At 50.6% G+C, this 24747-nt stretch overlaps 1 protein-coding gene across 9 annotated transcripts in view; it reads right to left on the bottom strand.

Moving 5' to 3' along the window:
* Nucleotides 1-1792: 1792 nt before the first annotated feature.
* SRGAP2 (SLIT-ROBO Rho GTPase activating protein 2) overlaps nucleotides 1793-24747 on the bottom strand; it is a 249096-nt gene continuing 226141 nt past the window's right edge. For 5 of the 9 annotated variants that reach the window (XM_065938270.1, XM_065938271.1, XM_065938265.1 and 2 more), the window contains 7 exons: nucleotides 18583-18807; nucleotides 14950-15029; nucleotides 12725-12905; nucleotides 11118-11264; nucleotides 7922-7960; nucleotides 7402-7726; nucleotides 1793-5106 (listed from right to left, as the gene is read on the bottom strand). In XM_065938270.1, coding sequence (XP_065794342.1) covers nucleotides 4723-5106; nucleotides 7402-7726; nucleotides 7922-7960; nucleotides 11118-11264; nucleotides 12725-12905; nucleotides 14950-15029; nucleotides 18583-18807 — 1381 coding nt within the window. In that variant the 3' untranslated portion in view covers nucleotides 1793-4722. The other 4 variants (XM_065938267.1, XM_065938269.1, XM_065938273.1 and 1 more) reach the window with 3 other exon arrangements.

The raw sequence follows: 24747 nt of genomic DNA, 5'->3' as shown, positions 1-24747 counted from the left end.
TAGTCATTTCAGTTTGACCAGGCCAAGCAGAATTCTTAAGTAATTTTCTACTTCTTTCCCCTGGCACTCACTATCTTATTATTTTTAGGGTAACACTTATTTTGCTTATTTCTCTGTCCTCCTTGAAACCAGAAAGCTCTATTATCTATTTCTCCTGTTCAATACTGTATCACAGTGCTTGGTGCACAGTGAGGCTTGACTGACTAGTGAAAGTCTTTGGCATATGTAATATGCAGGGTTTCTGACTCCCGAGTGAAAGAAAGTTTCATATGCCCTTGGATATACACATTTAAGTTAGATCATCATAAAGACTATTTCCTAAATTTAGACCCACCTGGTCTTTTTTGGTTTCTAGTTAGACGAAATGAGTGTTTTTTGACGGTGTTCATTGTCACCAGTTTCTATCATGCTCCTGTCAGAATATGTGAGATAAGGGGACCCCAAAAGGATCACCTGCTTATGCTTTGCTGCTGCTGCTAAGCCGCTTCAGTCATGTCCGACTCTCTGCGACCCCACAGACGGCATCCCACCAGGCTCCCCTGTCACTGGGAATCTCCAGGCAAGAACACTGGAGTAGGTTGTCATTTCCTTCTCCAATGCAGGAAAGTGAAAAGTGAAAGTGAAGCTGCTCAATCGTGTCTGACTCTTAGTGACCCCATGGACTGCAGCCCACCAGGCTCCTCCGTCCATGGGATTCTCCAGGCAAGAGTACTGGAGTGCGGTGCCAGTGCCTTCTCCGGCCTATGCCTTAGGACTCCTTGAAAAGGCTTTTTGGGTCCTCTGCTTGCAGCGTAAGCACGAGCTCCATCTCACAGCTTGTAACCTACTCTTAGGAGTGATAACTCATCCACAGCACAGGGAGGCAGAACAGCTTCAACTCTGACTTAACCAAGACCAAGGGCCCAGCAAGAGAGGATCAAGCTGGAGCTTTACGATAAAATGAGGGAGAAGAGATGACATGTTAGAAGGGCACGAGAAAGCAAACAAAAAATATACCAACAACAGGTGGCAATGGCATACCTAAGAGAGAATGTAACATGTCTGGGATAGGATACCTTGTGTGACCCTTGAACATTAGGTATGAGATCCGATCCTCCCCAGGGGCCTCTAGTATTAGAATAAGCTCACTAAATATAAGTGTGGGCCCGAGGGGGCGCCAGGATGTGTTTCAAATGATTACCTTTGAATAACGTCACCCTTGAATTTACGATCTGCTAGAGTCAAAATCTGAGGGAGAAGAAAGCATTGCCTCCCACCCCGCGCCAGCAGCACAAACACGGGCGTCAGCCCTTCTTGCAGAGGCTGGGGGCTGCCAAGGGCAGAATGACCCTGGGCTTTGATTGTGGAAGAAATAAAACCTTCAGTCAACCTCGGCTGTGGCTGGTAAAGCTTCCAAGCAACTTTGCAGGCTCCACTCCTGCAAGTGGGGAAATCTGACTAGAGACAGCAATGAGAACAGTCCTCACTGAAAACAGGGGAGGTGGATTCTGTGAAGGAAACGGTTCTCATGGCAACAGACTGCCCAATGGAGAGGCTGGAAGACTTGCTACACAGTCTCTGAGCTTCCACGCATGGGCTAGATGAAAATGCTGGGGGAAAAATCCACACTCCAGGCGCACCTCTGCTGTGTCTTGCTGGGGAAGGGAGGAGATGGTTGGCTCCTGAGGTCTCCCCATCTCTCCTGTTGCCAGGCAGGGCTCTATTAACCGCAGACGAATCAAAATCTCCCCCGGGGAGTGGGACTCCTGGATTGGAGATGTCAAGGAGTGGAGAAGGGACAGAAACTGCAGCATCGAAACCTAAAAATGTATTTTATTTAGAAGTTGTGCTTTGGATTTTCCCCAATCCAACATCTGTTGAGTGACAGTCTTAGGTTCACACAAAGCATCTCCAAGCATACATACAATATTCCAGTTATCAACACTATTTTAAAGAATATACCATTTTACACAAACGTGACATACAAGTCAGACGTCAAAACATTGCAATTCCCTGGAAGATCTAACTTCTCTTCTGAACATAGTACGTATGCACCAGCCCTTCCAGTGGTCTGTTCATCCTGTTGCTGGCGTCATCTCTGCTCATCTCTTTGGGGAGAAACCAGGGCGCCCTGAGGAGGTTGGCTGAGACCAGTGTTTCCAGTTTACAGGCTGCTGGCTGCAAACTCCTCTCTTTTCCAAACTGGGATGCTGGTAGCTCCACCCCACCTCTGTGTCCCAAAGACTGACCCATCCGAGTCCACACCAGGAAAAGGATCCAGGCCTCCAGGGGCAGAGTGGGGCTCTTTGAAGCATCATGCTGGTTTAGGAAGCTAATCTGAGGAAGACTGGTCTCCCGAGACCCTGGGTGGCCAGCTCTGCTTGGCTTTTCGGTGTAAAAATCACAGTGTGTAACCTCGATTCCAGTTGATCGCAATGAGCTCTGCCGAGGACTCTCCTCCTGGGGTTCCTAGTCCTCAGGGCAGGACCATCTCATCGGTGTCAGGAGCACCAGAGAGGGGAAGACAACTCAGCGCCCGGAGAGGGGGCAGCAGATGAGCACTCACACACCGTCCAGTCCGTGATGCAGATCAGCAGATGGGCCCTGACCGCGGGGATGGTGAACGCAAGTCAGGTGCAGGGCTGAAAGAGACCTAAGGCCGGAGCAACGGAACAGGTCCAAGGTGTTGTCATTAGGGAAGCTTTGCCTTTTCTTTCTTGAGAGAAGGACGTGCCAGGAAAAGAGGAAAAGGGCAGGTATGGGCACCGATTTTGACCAGTCGGATCAGAAGGAATGTCAAGTGAAGGGTGGGGTTTCATCTTCAGCAAGGAAACAGATCCTTGGCTATGAAAGCCCTCCGTTGGCTCAGGGCCTGCGTAAGTTCCGGTGACAGACAGGTCAGGCCACCACACAGAGCAAAGAAGCTGAGAATCCGGAGGACTGTGGGTTGCCTCCCACAGGCTGACACACTCACTGAAGGAGCTCTTCATCTTTCCATCCTGGCCCATGGGATGACTTTCCTGATGTTGCAGGCTGCTTTTCTAACTAGCAACTTTCCATAGAGCTCCTCTTTTCCTTCACGCTGAAGGAGGAAAATCCTACCGCTTTCCACAGAGACGACTACCAGCTTCCAAATGTTGATTCGGAAAGGATCTTTTAGGCCAAAGTTAAGACAATTTAGATTTTCCTATCTGAATGGCAACCCACTATCTTTCCTAAACTGTGAGAAACAAGGCAAAAGCGCAGGTTTAAACACCAGAAAACAGAGAAGAGGAATGAGTTTCAGCTTTAACTCAAGTAGTCATCTGAGACCCATGAGCCTGGGGCGTGCCCATCCCTAGGTCTGGTCTCCCTGGGACAGCATGATGCTGGGAGAGTTGGGGGAGCTGGGACCATATCTGGAGAGTGATTAAAGCAGACAAGCTTTTTTGCTTTTTGGAGGAGAACCATGAAGGCCAAAGGGAGTCCAAAAGAGTCAGCATCCAATTTTTTATTTTCTTAAATTCAGGCCTTGGAAAGATTTTAAAGCCCATGAGGCCAGAGTTCTCTTAGTTGTCCTTGTCCAGATAAATAGAGATCAGTTTTAAGGGGCTCTGTCTCTCTTTAATCTAACTAGGGCTCCCTAAGCCCCATTGGTCCCTGAAGAGAGACCTTGTAGAATGACCCAACTAGGGGGTAAACTTAGGATAAATTTTCATTTGGGAACAATTTTAGGATTAGTAAAGCTGAATTTAATTTTTAATAGGATAATAAATCTTATGTCTTAAGTACCCAAAAAAGAGGGAGGAGGGACACATTTCTTACCTTTTCCAAACCTGCCACAAATACAATAAAACTGTCTTAAGACTCTTTACCCTAGAAGGAACCAACTATAAAACTGTCTTATACAGGAAAATGTCTTAAATGGAAAATGGTCCATCAGACACAAAGATAGGACCCCGAGAAATGTCTATACATTCAGAAAAACTTTAGAAGTTCCATAATAAGATTGGGTTGTAGTTCCAGAGAATGGAGGAGAGCAAAAGCAAACACCAATGACCAATTCACACCAATAGAAAGAAGACAGAAAGTCCCAACCCCAGACAGTTTACAGGATCCAGTCCCATCCTGCTAGATTTCGTATGATGGAGAGATTGCAAAGGCTAGGTTCTCTGGCCCAAACAGAATGAGATTTGTAACGGAAACAGAGACCCCTGGTGGCTGCTGTGTGAACTGCCGCAATAACTTACAAAGAGACGGTCTATCTAGGACCAGGGGAGGCTACACGTGCCAGAGACTAGGAAAACCTATGCGCGCGCGGGCGCGTGCGTGCGTGTGTGTAAAACGGAGCATGGACTGTATGTGATCCTCCATAATCAGTACCCAAACAAGGCGCCACCGAGAGCCGCTGCCGGCGGCCGGTCGTCTGGCTCGGCGGCCGGTGTCCGCGGGGACGGGCCGCTAGCCCAGGGCCTGTGACGGGCCTCACCAGGCTTCACAGTGACTGATGCTGGACACATCCATCTCCGGCTAACCTAAGGACTGCACGTACTGTAGCTGGCTGGGTTACCACGGCTGGGGGCGGCAGGGGGCCGGGGGCAGGGCGATACCGAGGGCTTCATTCTCAAGGTTTTGGGTGACGGGAAGGCAAGAACAACTTAGAACCTAAGTTTCAACTGAAGTCCCCAACTAGTTAAATAGGAAGGTTTTTAATAACAGTCAGTCCCTCTAGTCCCCTTGTCTAGGAGAATTAAATTACGCCCCTCAGACAGTACAAGACTTGTCAGTGGACTGTGGGGAGGCGGAGGAGCCGACGCCCGGGCTGGTGGCGTTCGTTTTGGGGAAGACGGCGGGCTTGGGCCGCGTGGCCGGAGGCTTGAGGGGCGCCGCCATCTTGACAGACTTGACGGGCCGGAAGGCGCAGGCGATGTCCCCCGCTGTGCTGGCGCTGCGCTGGAAGGCCGGCTCGGGGTCCTTGAGCAGCTGGGCGTGCAGCGGGCTGGAGGGCTCCGAAGTGGGCGCCACCACCGGGGAGGTCTTGAGGGGCTCCAAGGTGTCCAGAACCACGTCCGGCGCGTGCTTGACGCTGCTCTGCCGCTCCAGCTCCCGCAGCTCATTCAGGGCAGAGTTCATGGTCGCCTCAATATCCTGCGGACGGGAGAAAGGAGGGCGTGAGGCTCACGGAGAGAGAAGCGCCCCCGCCAAGGTCCTATTCCAACAACGTGGGCTGAATCGTGGAGAAACACCCTGCAAGGAGATGTCCAGGTGATCTTATCCGGCCCAAACCCTTTAACATGTTGGTGTTCAGATGGGAGGGGAAGACTTTCCTTCTCATGAGGTTCCCTGCCCACCCAACTTTAGAGACAGTGGTTGAGATTCTTTTTAAATACACTCTCAGGTTTTACACACATGCACTGATGTATCTCTGGAGATTGTTGTTGTTTATTAGCTAAGTCATGTCTGACTCTTTTGCAAGAGAGAGTCCAGCAGGCCCCTCTGTACCTGGAATCTCCCAGGCAAGAATACTGGAGTGGGTTGCCACTGCTTTCTCCAGGGGATATTCCCGACCCAAGGATCGAACCCACGTCTCCTGCTTGGCAGGCAGATTCTTTACCATTGAGCCACCTGGATGAGATGATATGTAATCCAGCAGGGAGCAGAAAGGTGGATGAGTTAGGAGTGGCCAGGAGTTTGGTCATGAGTACATGGGATTCAATATCCATGGGATAAATATTCTACTTTTGCTTGAAACTGTATATAATAAAATATATATATTTTAAAGTGGTAGAGATGAAGTATGATCTTTGTCATCTTGGAATTTAAAGGCCAAAGGTTATGAGGGTTAGTCCTTCCTCCTCAAGGGCTGAGGGAGGGTTCAAGAGCCCTGGCCCTGAGTATTCATCAGGACACTCCCCCACCCCCACCCTGCCCCACCCTACCCCATGAGAGTGTCCATCTTGATGAAGCCATTTCCTTCCACCCATCACCATGGGAGGGGACCAAGGAGTGACCAGGAGGGGGCGCCAGAGCCCACATAGGCCAATCTCCATCAGGTCACTACACCAGATAGTAGGAAACAGCAGCCCTAGCTCAGGGGCTCAAGGCAGAACCAAAGACCCGTTGTATGCAGCCAGCTGCCTCCCAGGAAGACGTCCCAGCTTCCTCCCCTCCTCTCCACACACTCTGTCTGGCACCCCCAAACAACCACACGACTCCTCCCTTGGGATTAAACTCACATGGAAAAATTCCAAGTTTTAAGCAAAGGCCTATAGGGTGATCTATGCTTTCTGTTGACAGTGGTTCAATTTCACTCATTCCTCCGATGCTCTCAAACCTTAAAATTGTTCAGAAAGAACTGTCTCCCTCCTTGGTCCTGCTCTGCAGCTAAGGTTATGTATGTAGCTATCCTGACATCCCTAACACCTGGCCAAAGAGGGAGCTGGGAGGATTCCTGGAGTGCAAGGCGGATTGCAGCCAAGAGCTTAAGGGGAGACACGAAAACAGAAGGCTAGCCAAGCAGGGCATCTCAGGCCCATGGCTTAATACTGTGCTTGCCAGGCACACCCCCCCTAAGCAGAGCACCACAATTAAGCCAATAGAGACCACACCCAGTCTCTGTTGCCCCTGGAAGCTGGGGTGAGGAGACTCTCAGCTCAGCTGAGACAAAAAAGGGCAGCAGTGAGCCCTTAGTTCCTACCTGGTCTAATGAAAGTTATAGAGTTGGGAGAGACGTCTGAGTGAACTGCTTGGAGTGGCCCCGAAAGCCGGATTTTTAGAGGTGGGGCTGGATCTCTAATAATTTCATGGAAAACAGAGATTTGTCAGTGTGATGCATACATGGACGGAAGACCCTGTAACCAGGGGGCTCATCTCCACTGTCTCTGGAAGCCTGGGTTGGAAACCTTTCTGGTACCCAAGTCCCCAGTGGCAGAGTAATCTGGGTCCTTCACAACCAGGAGCAGATTATTGATTGGTCATTGGTCTTTCATTAGGAACAAGAGATTAGCCTCACGGATGATGAGGATGGCACACGGATATGAAAAGGTGGCCAGAACCACCTCTGAGTCTCACCACTTGGGCAATTTCACTGAAATCTACCAGGGTCTCAAGACTCAAAACTTGGGCTGAATGGGCTCCATCAGAAATTCTCCATCTGTAACTACTAGCTTTAAAAATTACAACAGGTTTGCAAATAGCCCATGTATGAGCAAGAAACCTGCATTCTTTTATTCTGTCTTTGAGTTCTTTCTGGGGAAAGAGGGGTCAATGAATTTCTTGGAAAGTCATGTTATCAGGTCTAGGTGTTCGATAGAGCCTGAACTCAGCATATAATGTACAAGGCACATTTCTGACTCAAGTCTCGCCGTCATGAGCGTGGATGACATAAGCAGCAATGATGAGCATAGACTCACGGTACCTATTTGCCCAAGAGCCCCTAGTTACCTGTGCAATGACCTCAGGGTCCATGGGCCGGTGGTTATTGAAGCTTTTTGACCTTCCTGCTGTCACTGTCTTCCGGATCTGTGGACTGTCCAGCCGATTCTTCAGCGACGAGTGGCGGCTGATGGAGTTGAGGCTTCCATGCCCACTGATGGAACACTTATCCGGCCCTTCTTTGGGGAGGCTCTGGCTCAGGATGGGCTGGGAAGACGGGCGGCAGCTAGCCCCCACCACCGGGGAGGCGGAATCAGTCAGGGAACTGCTCAGCCCGTGGCCATCGCTCCGAAACGTTTTCCGGATGCTCCCAGATTCTGGCCGTTTCCTTTGCCTTCAATGACAAACAGAGGGGGCAGTGTCATTAGGGAGCCCTAGCTCCAAGGAAGCCAGGATGAGTGAGACAGAGGCTGGTGTGGGCACCCAGGGACTCCGGAAAGGAGAGGACTCTTGTTTCACCTTCCCTGGCTTTCTCTGGGTCTATCCCCCTGCCACCCCCGACCTGGGCAAAGGAGAAACGGATACTTACTTGGTGGTCATAGGCTTTGATTTCTTGAGATGTAAGGTGCTGTCAGAAGAAATGTCTGATTAAGTGAAAGTTTCTAATGGGAGACAGACTCATGAAGAGGCACCCTCCATTACCTGCTTTGAGTGGAAACCAGGCCCCAGATAGGAAAAAAGTCTCTATTACCAAGTAGATAGGAAACTGATGGTAAAAGGAGAGTTGACTTTCCCAAATTTTAGCATGTTTCTTAGTCCACTGACGAGACTGTAATTATTTTGGGCTTTGGCAAGAGGCTGTCGTTGCTTACTCTGCAGACATGGAACGGAGTATTTTTCAAGAGGCTGCAATGCTACAGAGCTCGGGCCACATTTGTGCATTTTCTAGGTTGGGAATACATCTATATGACCCTAAGTCATCCAGCACCGGGCTGAACCCAGGCTCTGAGTCAATTTGTTTCAGCCCACTAAGGCTCTCAGATGAAATGGTTTGGCAGAATCCTACTCATACGGGTGTTGCCTACTGCTGAGTAATTTCATTATCTCTTGGAATCAGATTTAAAAGATCTAAAGTAAGAGGCAATGAAACTTTTGGTTTGGGATGGCCACTTGGCAGCTCTGATCTTGAATCTACTAAGGGCCTCTGAAGCTGAGGTGGGAGTTGGGGATGGAAGAAGGGAAGGCCCAGCATGGTAGGCCCTGAAGATAAGGAGCTAGTCCTTGGGGCAGGGCCAGGATTCTAGCCAGTCCTGGTCTTATTCACTGGGGAGGTCTTCCTCGTCATAAATGGGATCTGGCACATTGTCGCCACTCATGAAGCTGCCTGCCTCAGTAGCTTTAGCCTTGGGGGTCAGCCACTGTTGAGTGGGTAAAGGATGTCCTCAGTCTTATAAGGTCCAGTTGAAATGACTTTTCTTCCTGCAAAGTCTTTTCTGGCACCCACCCCCAGTGGTAGGCAGACTCAATCCCTCTCGGTTCTGTTCCTTCAGGACGTCTGTGGAACCACTTTTTAGTTCCCGGTGTGATGGTGTTCACCTTGCCAGACCGAGCGCTCCGAGCAGGGAACGTCTCATTCCTCTCTGAATGACTCAGCACAGCAGCAGGTGCTCAGAAACGAAAGGCCACACCCTGGTAACTCTTTGCTGATTTCCTCTTTCCACTTGAGGAGGGCTGACTCACAAGGCCAAAACTGCCGAGGAGGCAGATATATGGAGCGGCTGGTGTGGGCCAGGCCCCCAGGATGTAAAGAGAGGGAGATAGGGCTCCTGGTTTCAAGGGATCTGAGTCCAGCTTGGGTCCTGAGATTGCTTTGGGAATACAGAATAAGGGCACCTAACTCAGCCCTGAGGAATTCGGGGGTGTCAGAAAGGCTTCCCCAAAGAGGTCAATTGTCAGATTGAGTCTTGAAGGGAGGAGAATCGATCGGGTGAGGAGACAGCAGACGGGAAGGTCCAGGGACAAGAGAGAACCCAGGGCACTCAGGAGAGAAGGAGCACTGGGGGGAGAGGTGAGTGGGGCGGGAGGCACAGCTGGATCAGTCCAAAGAGCAAGATGTGCCGGGGAACCGCTGCTCACCCCTGCCCAGCGGGCAGTCTGGGCAGACCACGTCCTCCAGGAGCCCATCCTGATACCCCAACCAAGGAGTTCACAGGACTGTACCAGATGTTCGTCTGTTGACTATTCTGGCTACTACACTCTACAATTCCTTTGTACAAATGGCAACAAATATATGACGGCTTAAAAATATGTACCCCACTAATTAGCTAACTCTCCCCCTACCGACCTTGCCTTGGTTTCTGGGTTAATTATAGGTTTACAACCTTATGATTATAGGCTTATAATTAACACAGACTTGTAAATAAGGAAGAAAATGTGATCAGCCCACAGTTAACGTTTTACTAGCTGGCCCTCCCAACAGGGTATGAAGCTGGAGGGAAGTGAATAAAATCCTCAGTCTTTTTTACCAGTCTGATTTAAATTAGAACTATACTGGCTAAGTGAGCTGAATCAGCTATTTTACGAAGAGGGTGAAAGAAATGGAAAAGAGCCACGTGCCCCAAACACTCCCCCTGCTACCGTCTGGTTGGAATAAAGCCAAGAGATCTGGGCGACCTGGTGCAGTTTAAAAACAACAAGCATCTTTTATTCTCCTTCCAGTTTCAGTATCCAGAGGCTACGGTTAACAGGTTTTCAATGTGCAAATCATTTCATTCCTCCAAAGCCAGAGGGGAATAAAAGCTGTACATCATCGCCAATCCATATTCATCGGGAGCGCCCTGGGGCTTGTCATCCTGCTGGCACTGGGCCAGGTTTCAGGGTCTGGCGGAAAGAGGTCTGTAGGCTTTGGGACTTGGTGTCTGGCCCCTTGAGATGAGATTAGTTCTCCAATAACCTGAATGTCTCTAGGGGAGGCAGCAGCACACGGGCGTGGAATCCCTCTAGACGGCCAGATCAGGCGTGAGTGGAGTAAAAACCCCAGGATGTTGCTAACAGCCACAAGGAAAGCCGGGGGCCAGAGTTACGAGCCTGCTGGATGGAAGTGGGCATCTGCACAAGGACTAGTAGGGTAGGATCATACACTGGCTAAAGCGGTAGGGGAAAATGGCAAATTATTTCTTGTGGTGTGAAAGGGCAAGAGGAAAGGGAGCCGGCATTAGACAATGAATGAAGATCTCAGGACGGAGCTTTCCGTGGGAGTGGGGAGTGGTCTCCTTTCCTTCAGGGGAGTGAACGCAGGACGAGGGGGAGACAGACACGCGGTAAAATAGACCATCGGGGGCAACATGAACCTGGCTGCAGACACATGAGACTGGATTTTTGAACAGACAGGGCCAAGGAAGACGTCAGACTATTATTGGAGTCAAAACTGAAAATGAGAAGGCGCCTCTGAGAAACAGTACAAAACTAGGCTGCGTGAAGTGACTGCAGCTTTGGCCAGAGTTTTAGCAGTCGGATGGCCGGGAAGGTCTGAGTGGACAGCCGCTGTGGGGACAGCGGGGTGTACCCGGGCCTCAGGGTGACGGCCGCGCTGGGCCTGCGGACGGGCCTGCGAACGTCTCCTCGGCCCTGTCTGTCCTGCAGCAGCCGCGGGCACATGCAGGCGGTCAGGCCAGACAGCGGGGGCCCTACGCGCAGCACAGGGACGGAGGGGGCGGTTAGGCCAGAGGACGAGGCTGGGTGTCGCAAGTCATTCAGGGGAGCAGAAAATGAAAAGCAGAGCTTACTTGTTGATGTTTGCAAGATAAATATCGGCTACATGACCCCCACTGGGACAGCTGGCCCCCGCTCTGGCTGTCACCTTTTCTTCAGGTGGCTCAGAAATGACCTCAATCTCAGACTTGGGGCTGGACCTCTCCACGACACCGTCCTCGCTGGGGCAGGAGGGGCAGGCAGGCAGGGAGGAGGGGGAAACAACAACACAAAAAGCAGTGTTAAATCGGCAAGATGGCCCCCCCAACACACACGCGACCCCGCAATGGCTCTGAGGCAGCAGCGACGCCTGGCTGGGCTAGGGGAGCGGAGGCAAGGGGAGCTACGGGCCTCTGGAGGGTCGCTTAAATACAAATAAATAATCCTGCCGAGTCCTGCGGGGTCCTCAGCTCCTCCGGAAAGCTTGGCTAGGGGACACCTGGATTCGCGGCATCTGCCTTCTACCCCTCGCTGCTCTCCTGGGGCCGCTGTGCCGGGCCACCTTCCTGCAGGTTGCGGTTTATGTGCTCAGGTCCCGAGCAGCGCTGGGGAGGGACAGTCAGCTCTGCCGCGGCTCTGGAGGTGCCGGCGTTGAGGCAGGACCCTGCCACACTCTGTCGTAGCGCATCCAGCCCCACTTAGAGCGTCCAAGCCGGTCCCACTTCTCGCCACTGCTCTCCCGGCCCCTCTGGCTACTGATGACAAAGAAAGCCCCTTCTCCCCCACAATTCATCTTCTCTCAGTCTTGTGGTGAAGTCATAATGCTAAATTTGGGAGGGTCCTGTCCGCGCACAGACGGCCACCAGGTATGCGATGTTATCAACAGAGAGAGGACTTCCCCGCAGAGCGAGCCGGGGAGAGGCTTGGGAGGGTGCAGACTCATTCAGGATATCAACCTTTAAAAAATAATATTAAGGGAAGGACTAAAAACACTGACAGCATCGTATCCAAGGGGAGTTGGGGGCAGAGGCGGGGTGCTAGGGCATGAGGGCAGGTCTGGGGGGCTATGGGGAAAAGTCTTCCTGACGGGGAGACACGGCCTCAAGGAGTGGGACTCCACAGACAGCCCACGCGAGGAAGTCTGTCTGCGATCGCTCCACAGCCCTCGGCTCCCTGACGTTCCTCCCCCTCCTCTCCCGTCTTTCCCCAAGTCAACCTCATTAAATGAGCTGGGTTATTTCCACAAAGCTGCTTAAGCTACATTTCTACTAGAAAATGAGCTCAACATTTTCATTTACAAGTGGAAAAGTGCCATCAGTGACCCAACAGGTTGGGGTGAACACGATTGTTTTAAAAAAAAAGGGTAAGAGAAATCAAAATGTTTTCCCAATCTGATTGTTCCAGAAAGGAACTGTAAGTGGTAGAATAATTAGCCCTCATTATCACTCATCAGGTATAAACGTGGATGAGCATGGGCTGGGGATGGCGGAGATGTGACTGGCAGAGGAGTAGAGTGGAGAGATTGAAAACAATTCTCCCCAGAGTCTCTGACACTGGGCACCTTTCCAAGGAAGAGCAGCGCTCGCAGGCCGTGCTGGCGCCCCCTAGGGCCGGTCTCCCTCACCCTCCCGGGCTCCAGAAGTGAGGATTCACTCCCACAGGGCGGCCAGGGGCCCCTAAGGGTGCAGGGCGCCCAACGTACGTGTCTTGGACCACGATGTACTGATGGGGGATGAGACCGTCGATGCCGTTGTGCCGGCCTTCCCACCAGTCGTCGGAAGCCCGCTGGTAAAGCAGCAAAGATGCTCCCTTCTTGAAGGACAGCTCTCGGGCTGTGCGGCCCACATAGTCAAACTTGGCAATGGCCTCGATGGGCTCACACTCTGAGAGGGGTGGAGAGAAGGAAACACAGGCTGCTTGGACTCACAGACTCGGCAACTGGGTGGAAGAGCCCAGTTAACTGAACTCACAGTGGTGGGAAGATAAGCTACTGTGAACATAAGTCACGGATGACATACAATAGCCAGCGACTCCTGAGCAGATGGTGCAAACCCCTGAAAGTACTTGCATGCCCTTCCTTGCCCTTGCTCCTGCTGTTCCCTCCACCTGGAATCCCTCTTTCTCTCTCACCTGCCTGATGAAACACACTGAGTCACAACTCAAACCTCGCTTGCTTCCTCGAGTAACTTCCTTTGTGTTTCCATAGTGCTTTATGCCAACCCCTATCATCGAACCTTCCATACTGTAGTTGTAAGCATTATTGCCTTTTTGGCTATAAAATAACTCCATTAATTTAGAACACTTCTTATTGCATTTTAAATAATCTATTTAGGTTATCCATTCCCCCTACTAGAACATGAAATTTTGGTTTCTATAAAGAGAAAATAACTTACCTAATCAGCTTTCCAAAGAGCAAACCATGGAACTATATTTTGTGACCAATACATGGAAAAATACACATGGAAGTGATTTGAAAAATTAAGAGGTTTACAAAGGCAATGTACTTCTATTTCTGTATAAGCTTCCGTTTTCTCGTGTATAAAACGAGGATAAGAACAGTGCCTTTTTCATGAAGTCGGCATGAGGAGTCAATAAATAACCATTTGTAAAAGTGCTCAGAACAGTGAGGGCCCAGAGTAAGCCATGCCTGTATCAGTCACTGTTACTACTGTATCATTTCATGGTCTGCTCTGGGCTGCAGGTAGAGGCTGGAGAGCAAAAAGAAAGATCCCAGAAATCAGGAACCTAGGGTTAAAGTCAGATATTCTGAGTCGTGGAAGGCAACACTGCTCTCAAACAAGACCACACCTAGACACTCAGGGCTGTTGGGTCTGCTGGAGAATTCACTACAGCAGGCCTGTCTAAATACCCCAGGTTCAGTTCCGTACAGCCTTGGGTTTGTCTCTGGCCTCAGTTTTCTTAACTATTAAATAGCAGCTCTATCAGTTTCATTAGGGAGTAAGAGATAAAACATAAAGCCTCTGGCAGTACCGGGGAACACTAGGCTCTAATCAAATACAGATTTCCCTAGTTCATTGACTCTCCTCCCACTGTGTGGCAAATTATCATATTGATCCTTTTGACCTTAGGAGTCAAATAAGCAATCCTAATTTTTTTTTCTCCTTTAAAAACTGGCCGAGGATTGCAGAATTCATGGCAAGGCAGGGAGCAGGGAACACTGAAGATTGTGCCATTTCGTTCTCATGCCCAGAAAATTCTGAGGCTCCCTGTCAGCTGCCGAGACTTCCAGAGCCCAGGCGATCCAGAAATGGAGGTGCAGAACTGTTGGCAAGACAGGGAATGTGCTGGCCGGACCGACCCTAATAAATCACGGGCACCGCCAAGGCCCACGGACGACAGCTGTGCATTCCAGCTCTGGACGCACACCCGCCAGGCTGCGCAGTGCATGTCTGCGCCTTGGAAAGGGTCAATTTTTCCAGTCGGCAGGCGTGAGAGCATGTGGTTTCTGCGTCCTGATTCCCACCCCCCCTCTGGCTTGCTTCTGCTGGGTTCTTGGCATCCAGCTTCCCTATTCCCTGGGCTCACTGGTTTTCGAATGAGCGCTCCTTCACTTTGGTCTCCAGCTACCTGGCAGGAGTCTGGGCTGTGACAAGGGACCAGCAGTATGCTGGCGAGACAGCCAGATGAGACCAGAGCTGGGAGGTGGCTGAGGCGCAGGCAGCTTGGGGCGAGAGGGTGGAGGGCTGAGGTCCAGCCCTGCACCTCTGCTCTAACACAGAGACTCCTCGACCTGAGAGGGGGGCTGTCCCTCCAAGAAAGGGACAGAGTAAGCATGGGAGCCAGGAGAGCTGGGGGGCAGCTCTGGGAGACCGCAGTGCAGGAGTGGTCAGCCAGAGCACAGGATGTGTCACCGCTCCGTCCTGCTTCACGCCCCAGCGGCCCGGGGACCCTGCTCAGGGCTCGTACCATCATCACTGGTGTGGTGCTCTGTGGTCACATCCTGGGTTGAGTCCTCAGCCGAGGTAGTCTCTCCATGAGGGCTGTCACTGCAACAGAAGAGGAACCAAAATTCTTATCTTCTTTTTCACACAGCTTCCTTGGGCATGGAATGTACCCTGCACTCTTGAGTCCTGATCACACACTGCAGGTAGATGCTTATAATGAAACACAAGACTCTGGGAAGTCTCTCGGCTAGCTCCTGCTACAAAAACTACTGGAGACTACATGGAACTTACAAACATCTTGACACAATGGGAACCTCATTTCAACTTAGAAATCTTCTCAAAAATATAGAGTGACTCAGCTCCTCAAGGCCCATTTCTTTAGGTGAATTAGTTCCTGGTGGTAGCAAGGTGGAAGGGAAAAACTGGGCTTTAGCATCGGATACAACTGGATCTGAAAACCAGCTCTGACACCTGGTAGCTGTGTGACCCTGGGCAATTACTTAATTTCTTTAAGCCTCAGCTACTTAATCTATTGAGGATAATGGTCTATATACCTCTGTATTTATAAATTGAGAATCATCGTCTATATACCTCTGTATTTCTCACAGAGTTGTGTGAGGATTCAGTGAAATAAGAAGGGGTGATTAATAAGCAGTGCTTTCTTTCCTTCTTTCTCATTTTGCTTGATGTCTCTGGCTGCTCTGTGGTTTAGTACTGGTGAGAAAGTAGGAGGTGAGTCATAGGAGTGAGTGGAAAACAAGAGCAGGGGAAGAAAGCTGGCTGTGGGCCAGACTCTGCAAAGGGCAGGGCATGTGAGCTGGGTCAAGCTCCTGACAAAATTCATGGAGCCTAAGATCATTCGGGGCAGAGAATAGAGGATGAGCAGGGAAGTTATTAGGAAAGTTCTTTCTATCCCTGATCTCCTGGACCGCAGAGCACATGGGGGAGCAGCACAAGGAAGCGCTCACCTCCCGAGAAGCAGACAAAAGTCTGTTCATTCCTATGGCAGCAGGGAGTAACAAGTGAGTCTCCTCGGGCAGTTCCATGGAGACACTGCCATCCCTCAACCCCACATCCTGGCTTCAGTTTTCACCTTTGAGCCTCTGTAAGTGTGTGTGCAGGCTAAGTTACAGCCCCTCCCTCTTCATGAGATGGGCCCTCACCCCGTGTGAAGCGAGCCGGTTTACGGAGGCTCTCCAGACCCCAGAGAATACTGTGGGAGGACCGCAGAACTCTTTGGGCTTCTGAACAGCAGCCGGGACATCCTGGGCTCTCCAGAAGAGAGAGCATTGTGGGAAAACGTCCTCCTCATCAGAAAATGTGGGTACACTTTCTCACTGTTTGCTGGGCTGAGAGACCCTCTGAAGGAGTCTGGTGACATTCTGGAAACCCTCAGGATTCCTGGGGTGCTCAGGGCAAACAAAGGCTCACTTTTCCCCAGGCCTTAAGTCTAAGTTCACTTGTGCGGCCACCTACTAAGGCAGCAGCTCAAACTTGAAGGAGCCCTGGATGGCGTGTGGAAAGCAGACTGCCTCACCCACTCTCAGAGTTTCTGATTTACTCGTCTGGGCGGAGCTGGAGCCCTTGTATTTCTGACCAGCCCATGAGAGGCAGGTGCTGTTGGTCTGTGGACCCCACTTGGAAAACCACTGCCCTGAGGTAAAGGCAAGCTGAGGCTTAAACGGTCCCTTTGAGCCCTAAATGCTATGCTTCTCCTGCTCCATTCACCTCAGCCTTGCAAACAGCTGCAGTCTCAACAGCAGCCCGGCATGCCACACTGTGGGTGATACCGGGAAGCTGGGTTCTGGTTTCAGGGTTGGTAAGCATGATGCTGGGGTGGCAGGAGGCCCAGGGGCCTGCACCCCCCCTTCCCTGGTTGCCCTGTCTCCCGGCCCAGCTCCAGGGTCCCTGTGTCCATCTCAGCTCACTTCATGGGCACTTCTCTCTCTTCAGATGCAGAGGCTGGAGCCTTCTGAGTGGCTGGGAAGCCAGTGGTCAGACAGCGGCTCCTTCCCAGCGCCATCCACTCTTGAACCTGGGGTGCCTCTGGCCTGCCACCCAGTCTGTGGGAGTAACAGCCCCTGACAAATGCTGCGGTTTCCCCAGCGGCTACCCACAAATGTCAGACCCGGGAGGCAGGCGCCCTCCCATCTATGCCCGCTGTGCCACCCCTGCCGGGCTGGGCGGGGACTGGGGAGCGGACGGTGGGTGGAGGGCTCTGTGCCCTGGAAGTGGTCCAGAGCCTGCCGCGGTGTGATACGTGAGCAGGGAGGTGAGGCAGGAATCGGGAGCACCACTCCACAGCGTTTCAACACTCAGGTGAAGGAGATCAACTCTCCAAGTCACATACACAAGGACAGCTCCCTGGAGCCCACCAGCCAGTATGCTGAGACCTGAACCGCATCCCTGGTCCCCACCAAGCCATCTGAGAGTGACCAGAAGCTCCGTCTCCGAGCTGGAGAGCCCAGGTTTCTCCAGCTCAGCCCCAGAGGCCAGGATCTGCAGGACAGTCAAGTCCGAGTCCTGTGACAGTGGCCGTTTTATGTTCGCAGACGTATGGCTGGCACTCTCCTCACTTTTTGGGCTGAAGGCTCCTTCTGTGAGCGCCGGGGAGAAGCATGGACTGACTGGCTTTTAATAAAGTGAGCCACCTCCCCTGTCCCCTGACCTCAGTCACCAGCAGTGGGGCTGGTTGAATTGGTTCCAGATGTTGAATTCAGATGGAATCTGACTGGAGCTGGCTTGCGCTTTCAGCCCAGGCTGAACCACTGTTTAGGGGAAGAAGCGAGGGGGAGGGGGAGGAGGCGGTGAGGGATACTGGGCAGCTGTCTTTGCATTTAGTGGGAAAAATGACCTGTAAGTGGCATGCAGGGGCACTGGGGGGCAGTGAGTGGCACTCTGCACTGAGTCAAGCAGTCAGGGTTGGACCCCCACTGCCGGAGTGGCCTCCAGATTGCAGTGACTTAATCTGCAAAATGGAAATGGTGATTTGTTATTTGTCTGATGGAAGGGACTAGTAAAGATACGCCCGAAGGATTCCTTTTATACCTCAGTTTCCAGGCAAACTCACAACAAATCTGCTTTAGGGGGAAACTGGGCCTAACCTGCCGCAAAGGGACCTTACCCCTTTTCTCGTCACAAATGTCTGCGATCATTACTAAATTAGCACTATATAAACTCACAGTCAGCAAATTACGTCTCCTATCTGCACTCTCCCCAATCAGAGAGGAATTCCCTGGATGCAGGACTGTTCCTCCCACAACAGCCAGCCTAGAGCAGGAGCTTGAGACTGCTGTCTGATGAGCGGCAGTTCTGTGTACAACCGGATTAAATTTCCTTTTCTGGAGATTATTAATGTTCCTGCTATTGTTATTACATCTTATTATGTAATACATAATAATGTAATACATTGTTACTCAGAATGGTCCCTCGCCACTCAGCACACGTGAAGAAGGGAGGCAGCCTAAAGTGGTACTTGCTCCGCGGTTTGGGTCAAGTGGGGCTTGGCTGACAGCACTCTGGGTCCCAGCGGCCTGACGCGCTGCAGGGGGGAGGTGGGGAGGAGTGGGGAGCATCCGTCGGCCTCGCTGGGCCATCTGGCGCCCAGGCCAGTGGGTGTGGGTGACACCGCCCCTCCCCCAGCCCTAGCCCCTACCAGTAATCCTCCGTGCTCCCTCCTCTGCTGTAGACGGGGCCCTCCAGCTCCCGGGGATTGGGGAAGACATTCTCGTGTTGGATGATGATGGTTTTGATCAGTTCGTTCACGTGCGCTTGGCAGGACACCTGGTCGTGGCCCTCAGGCACCGACATCAGCGAGGGTCCAAAGCAGATGGCGAGGTTGTAGGGGTCCATCATGTTCTCTTCACTGAACTGTGATAAACTGCAGAAGGAGAAGGGTGAAAGCTGAAACGCACTCGCATGAATGCCCAGGAAACACAATCACAGGAGGTGCTGCCGGGAGCAAGAACAGACGTGCCACACACAGCCACCTGCTTTTCTGGGTACCAGAGCCCTTCTAGAAAGTGAGCTGGGCGAGAGGGGAACGACCACCGGGACAGGCTCTCAGGAGACAAGGAAAGCCCCTCTCTGCAGGTCTACCCTTCCCCTTTCTCCAGCTCCTGGTTCAAATCCTACTTGTCCCCCAGTTTCTACTCCCACCTGGTACTTTATCCACCAAATCCACCCTGCCTCGAGGACACACTGCTCTGCAGAGTGGGATGCGCTCCCACAGACCAGCTCACTAAGCTGGCCAGAGCAGACGGAGCCCCTCGGGCTGCCTGGTAAAGACATGGTCAGGCACTGTGCATCATGCACCTTCTTAAATAGCAAAACAATCAAATTATTAGGGATATTCCATTCTAAGCTCTAGATTTATTTTAATAAATAGCCAACCAATTAGCTCTTGTATTCCATCAAGTCCATGAATTCCTTTCTAGAACAGCTAATGCACTTGTTTTGCATTTTCAGAATATCCTCCTCTACTGTACATTCAGGATTTATTCAGGAAAAGGTCTGCATGCAGCTCAGCTTCTGCACAGGCTTCCCTTGGTGCAGTCTGACGTCATTATTGGGTACCGTCTTCTAGGAACTCCCTCTTTTCAACCAGCAGCTGCTCCAGCCACACCTCCAACCCTGGCCAGGGACCCAAGCCCTTCAGTGATGAGTCCCCACTGGTCTATGCGTGTCTAGACACTGAAGACTGGGCTACTCTGGATGTGCCCCCACCCCAACAGTGCAAACATGGAGTTCTGCTCAGGGGCTCTGCCTCCCTTGTGGGCATCAGCACCAGCTTCTGATGGATCCTGAGAGGATACCAAAGTCCTGGTGTTGAACCAGAGGCCTGGGACTTAGCTGTCTTCATCTGAGTAGCTGTTCTTCCGAAATGGAGAGTTTACTTCCAGTGTATCCAGCATTCAGACTCAAACTACCAAGCTGGTCTCTTTCTAACTCGAAGTTTCTCTCCTTCACTGAAGATTCAGACATGGCCTCACTCCCTCAGAGCATCACTGCAGAACATGGAGGTGTGAGAAGGCAATGGGGACAGCGACAAACAATGGCTGTGGCAGAGGACCACTGTTCTCTAGGACCTGGTCAAAGGCAGGGAGGCCTGGGATGGGTGAGGTGATGGATCTCAGCAGCTGGACTGAGTCGCAGAAAGTTTTAAAAATTTAATTTTATAATCCTTCCCTGGCTCCTAAGTTAAAAGCGAGCAGAGATTCAGAAAAGGCTGGCAGAAGTTTCCAAATCTACTTCTTGGACAAATAAAAACTTGAGAGAGACAGGAGACATAACTAGCATGGGAACCTCAGCAGGGATAGCAGAGGCTTGAGGTGCCACGAGACAAGAATTGTGGCCCATCCCAGGCTGACGGGTTCCTTGCCTCACAGAGGGACCAGGAGGAGGAAGGCCCTGCTTCTCTAGTGTGATCTGACAATGTTTTGAAAGAAAACCAGTAGTTTCTGGGAAGCCTGGTGGCTAAAGTGAAATAAACGCTAGGCCTGAGGGTCCTAGTCTAAGTTCTGTGACTGATGAGAAGTCTTTTCCCGTCTTCTAAGGAAAGGGTGGCTCAACTCCTAGGTGGCTACAATGACCAGGGTTGGAGTTCAGTTCAGTTCAGTTCAGTCGCTCAGTCATGTCCAACTCTTTGTGACCCCATGGACTGCAGCACGCCAGGCTTCCCTGTCCATCACCAACTCCTGGAGCCTACTCAAACCCATGTGCATCAACTTGGTGATGCCATCCAACCATCTCATCCTCTGTCTTCCACTTCTCCTGCCTTCAATATTTCCCAGCATCAGGGTCTTTTCCAATGAGTTGGTTCTTCGCATCAGGTGGCCAAAGTATTGGAGCTTCAGCTCCAACATCAGTCCTTCCAATGAATATTCAGGACTGATTTCCTTTAGGATGGACTGGTTGGATCTCCTTGCTGGCCAAGGGGCTCTAAGGGTTGGAGAGGACATGTCTTTGTGGACTGAGGTCTACTTCTTATGGATCCAGGTCCATTTCTTACTCCCATTAAAATACAGACCAAGATCCTTCTTTCTTTTCCAATCTACAATTGGAACACCTAAGTTTTGGGGGTAAAGCCATAGTTCTTAACTACTTGAGGAACAGAGGCTTCTTGAAGAATTTGACAAAAGCTAAGGATTCTTACCCAGAGAAATTCACACACGAGCACATAACAAATGCACACAATTTTGTATATAATACAATCGTGCTAGTAATCCTTGAAGACTATGAAGGTGGTACCTAGTATAAGACTTAAAACACTGGATTTTTATTTTTAAAAGAAATGTCTAAAATGGCTAATGATGGTAACAGCTCCTTCTTTCTTAATTTTTTTTTTTTTTTAAATCAGGAAGATGCCCTGGAGAAGGAAATGGCAACCCACTCCAGTATTCTTGCCTGGAGAATCCCATGGACAGAGGAGCCTGGGGGCTACAGTCCCTGGGGTCACAAGAATTGGACAGGACTTAGCGGCTAAACCACCACCATCGACTTCTATACATGCCATGTCCTCTAAGAGCTGTACTTATTTTCTTTAGTTTCTATCCATAACAGGAGTGAACTCTCCTAATTGATTTAAGCTCATCTGCTTTTGAGCACCTTCAAAACGTCCACCGTAGTGATCAGGAACAGAAGCTTTTTGGGGGCAATGAGAAAATCAGGATTGGTGTGGGAAGCTTGTTTTTTATCATGCACTTCTCTGGACTTTTTTCTTTTAAATGATGCAAATTTGTCTCTCTGATTACATTTATAAAGAAACACAAAACATCCCAGAACTTTAGAATCAAGCACATCTGGTTTTGAGTATTAGGTCCGTTGCTTACCATAGTTTTTTCCTAGTTCCCTAATCTTTTCATCATAAATTGGGGCAATTACGTGTTTCCATGATGGGCTGTTGTGAAGATTAAATGAAGTAATATGTGTAAAGCACTTAGCACTGTGCCTGGCACACAGGAGGTGTTTAAGAAATATTTTCTGTAATTTTCAAGTCCAGTTTGCTTGTTGATATAGGATCTGCAATTCCAGTCAGGGAAGGGAGAGCGAGGTCGCTGAAGTTTGGCAGTAATTGGTTTACGGGAGTCCACTGCCTTCTTCTCCTGACAGGCATTATCTAACAAGCTGAGGGCTCTGCATCCTCAAACCGAAACTTAAATCCTCAGGGAGAGCAAGAAGCTTTGAACAGACTGTTTCAAACATATGATATTTCACTTAAAAACCTTCAACTTCACAGGCCCTGGGGGTTTGATTTGGCAATAACCAACAGACTCTGGGTAAGATATTAGGCATCAGAATGGATTTCAGGTTTTGAAAGGGATGAAGAGAAACTGTATTCACCACAGCCCCAGGCAAAACGCCCCTAAGAATCTATAAACCCGTGATTTAACAGACTTCCCCAAAAGGTTCCTTAAGCGATGAGAAGTGGAAGGGAATCACGGCTGACTCTTTCCGATGGCCATTCAAAGGCATTCCCTCGCTGCCCTTGCCTGTAAGGCCACCTGTCCCCAGCTTCCATGCTCCCTTGTCTGTTAACTGACCTGCCTTTCTCCCTATGCAGTGAATCCCATCTTCTTTACCCTCCTTAAGAATGTCACTCCAGAAATTCCCTTGCTCTCTCCTCCACCATCAGTTCTTCCCTATGGGGCCCATCCCCACTAGCATACAAACGTGCATCTTAAAAACAAAATTCTCTCTTAACCCCTTAGACACACTGAATTACTGTCCCATTCTCTTTCCTCTATCATAAAATTATTTGAGAGTTGTCTGTATCTGTTGCCTCTGCTTCTTCTTTACCTCTGCTGTTATGGACTGAATTGTGTCCCCTCTCCTCCATTCATTTGTTGAAGCCCTAAGACCCAATATGACTGCATTTAGGGATGGGGCCTTGAAGGAGATAATATGGGTTAAATGAAGCCATAAGGGTTGGCCCAAACCCTACAGGACTGGTGTCCTTATGAGAAGAGGAAAAGAGACCCGAGTTCTCTCTCCCAGCGTAATCAGAAGAGAGGCCACGTGAGGACACCGCGCCGTGGCTGTCCACACGCCAAGGAGAGCGGCCTCCCCGGAAACCAACCTTGCTGGCACATTGACCTTGGACTGCCAGGCTCCAAAACTGTGAGGAAGCAAACTTCTGCTGTCTGAGCCCCTCAGTTTGTGGCATTCTGTTACGGCAGTCCCAGCAGACTCGCACACCTACTCTCTCCCCCTTTCCCTTTATCGTGGTCAAATATACACAACAGAAACGTTACTACTTTAACCTATTTAAAATTAAGTAGCATTTAGCTGAAACCATCCCGCTGCAGGATCCACCACGTTTTATCCATGGTTAGCGTCCCTTCTCGCCTGAACTGACACCATCAGAATTTCCCCCTCTTCCAGACAGCACACGTCAAGATCACCAGTGACACCACGCGGCTAAGCCAGCTCTCAGTCCTCTCCTCTGCTGAACTGTCGTCGCATCATCTTACCCTCCCTGAAGCATGTTATGTGGCTCCTGGGACCCCGTTCTCTCTCGGTCTTCCTCCTACTGCACCGCCCACTGTCACCTGCTCAGTGAGGTGGCCCTGACCACTGCACATTAGAGAGCAAACCCTCACACCCACCCCTCACACTTTCCAGTCCTCTAACTTGCTAGATTTTCTCCACGGCCCTTATCCCCTGACATCTGACACGTGTTATTAGTTTTTCCTGTCTTCCTCCAATTCTATGAGCTACATAGGCTCCAGGAGGGCAGACACTTTGACTGTTTGATGCAATCTTAGATAGCCAGCAACTAAAACAGGGCCTGGCACACAGTATATGATTAATTAATACATGTTAAATAAATAAGTGAATAAACACATGAGTATCTGTGAACCTCCAAGACAATCCAGTCACAATTCTACTTGTCTGTTTGCATACAGAGGTTAAAACACTTCCTGTGAAAGTCAGGAGAGCAGCACAGACAGAATCTTTCCAAACCGGGAGGCCCTTGAGATGCTGAAATTTAGGGGAAGACTCAGCTTTTCTGGAGAGCAGCTGAGGCACCTTAACAATGAGAGAAGCGCCGTCAATTCCCTTTTCCAGATTATGGAGCAATATTTGAGGATGTAGAACGATGCTTCTCGGACTTTCACGTGCCTATGACTCACCAGGGGATTCTGTCAAAATACAGATTCTGATTCAGAGGCCCTGGGCTGGGGTGGAGGAGGGGCTGAGAGTCTGCATTTCTCACAATCTCCCCCTCATAGCTCAGCTGGTAAAGAATGTGCCCGCAGTACACGAGACCCCGGTTCAATTCCTGGGTTGGGAAGATCCCCTGGAGAAGGGAACGGCTACCCACTCCAGTATTTTTGGGCTTCCCTGGTGGCTCAGCTGGTAAAGAAACATTCTGCAACGAGGGGAGACCTGGGTTCGATCCCTGGGTTGGGAAGATCCCCTGGAGAAGGGAACGGCTACCCACTCCAATATTCTGGCCTGGAGAATTCCATGAACTGTATAGTCCTTGGGGTCACAAAGAGTCAGACATGACTGAGCCACTTAAAAAAAAAAATCTCCCCAGTGATGCTGCTGCCGCTGGTCTGTGGACGTGAGTTGATTAGCAAGAGACTAAAAGAAAGAAGAAATCAGCTTTCAAAAGGAAAGCAGCAGAGTCAGCAGCAGAAGGGGGAGTTACCTGCAGTTTGTTTTGGGGCAAAACCCCACTGGGGGGTACAGCTGCTGAGGCTGGAGCCTCTAAAATGAGCCCCACGGTCCCTGCTGCTGGCACTCACAGCCTGTGTAGTTCTCCCCCTGTGTGTGTGGGCTGGGTTTAGTGACTCAACGCTAGTGAATGGAG

Source organism: Muntiacus reevesi, chromosome 5, assembly GCF_963930625.1.
Source record: "Muntiacus reevesi chromosome 5, mMunRee1.1, whole genome shotgun sequence".
Lineage (NCBI taxonomy): Eukaryota > Metazoa > Chordata > Mammalia > Artiodactyla > Cervidae > Muntiacus > Muntiacus reevesi.
This window is presented reverse-complemented; position numbering and strand designations above follow the sequence as displayed.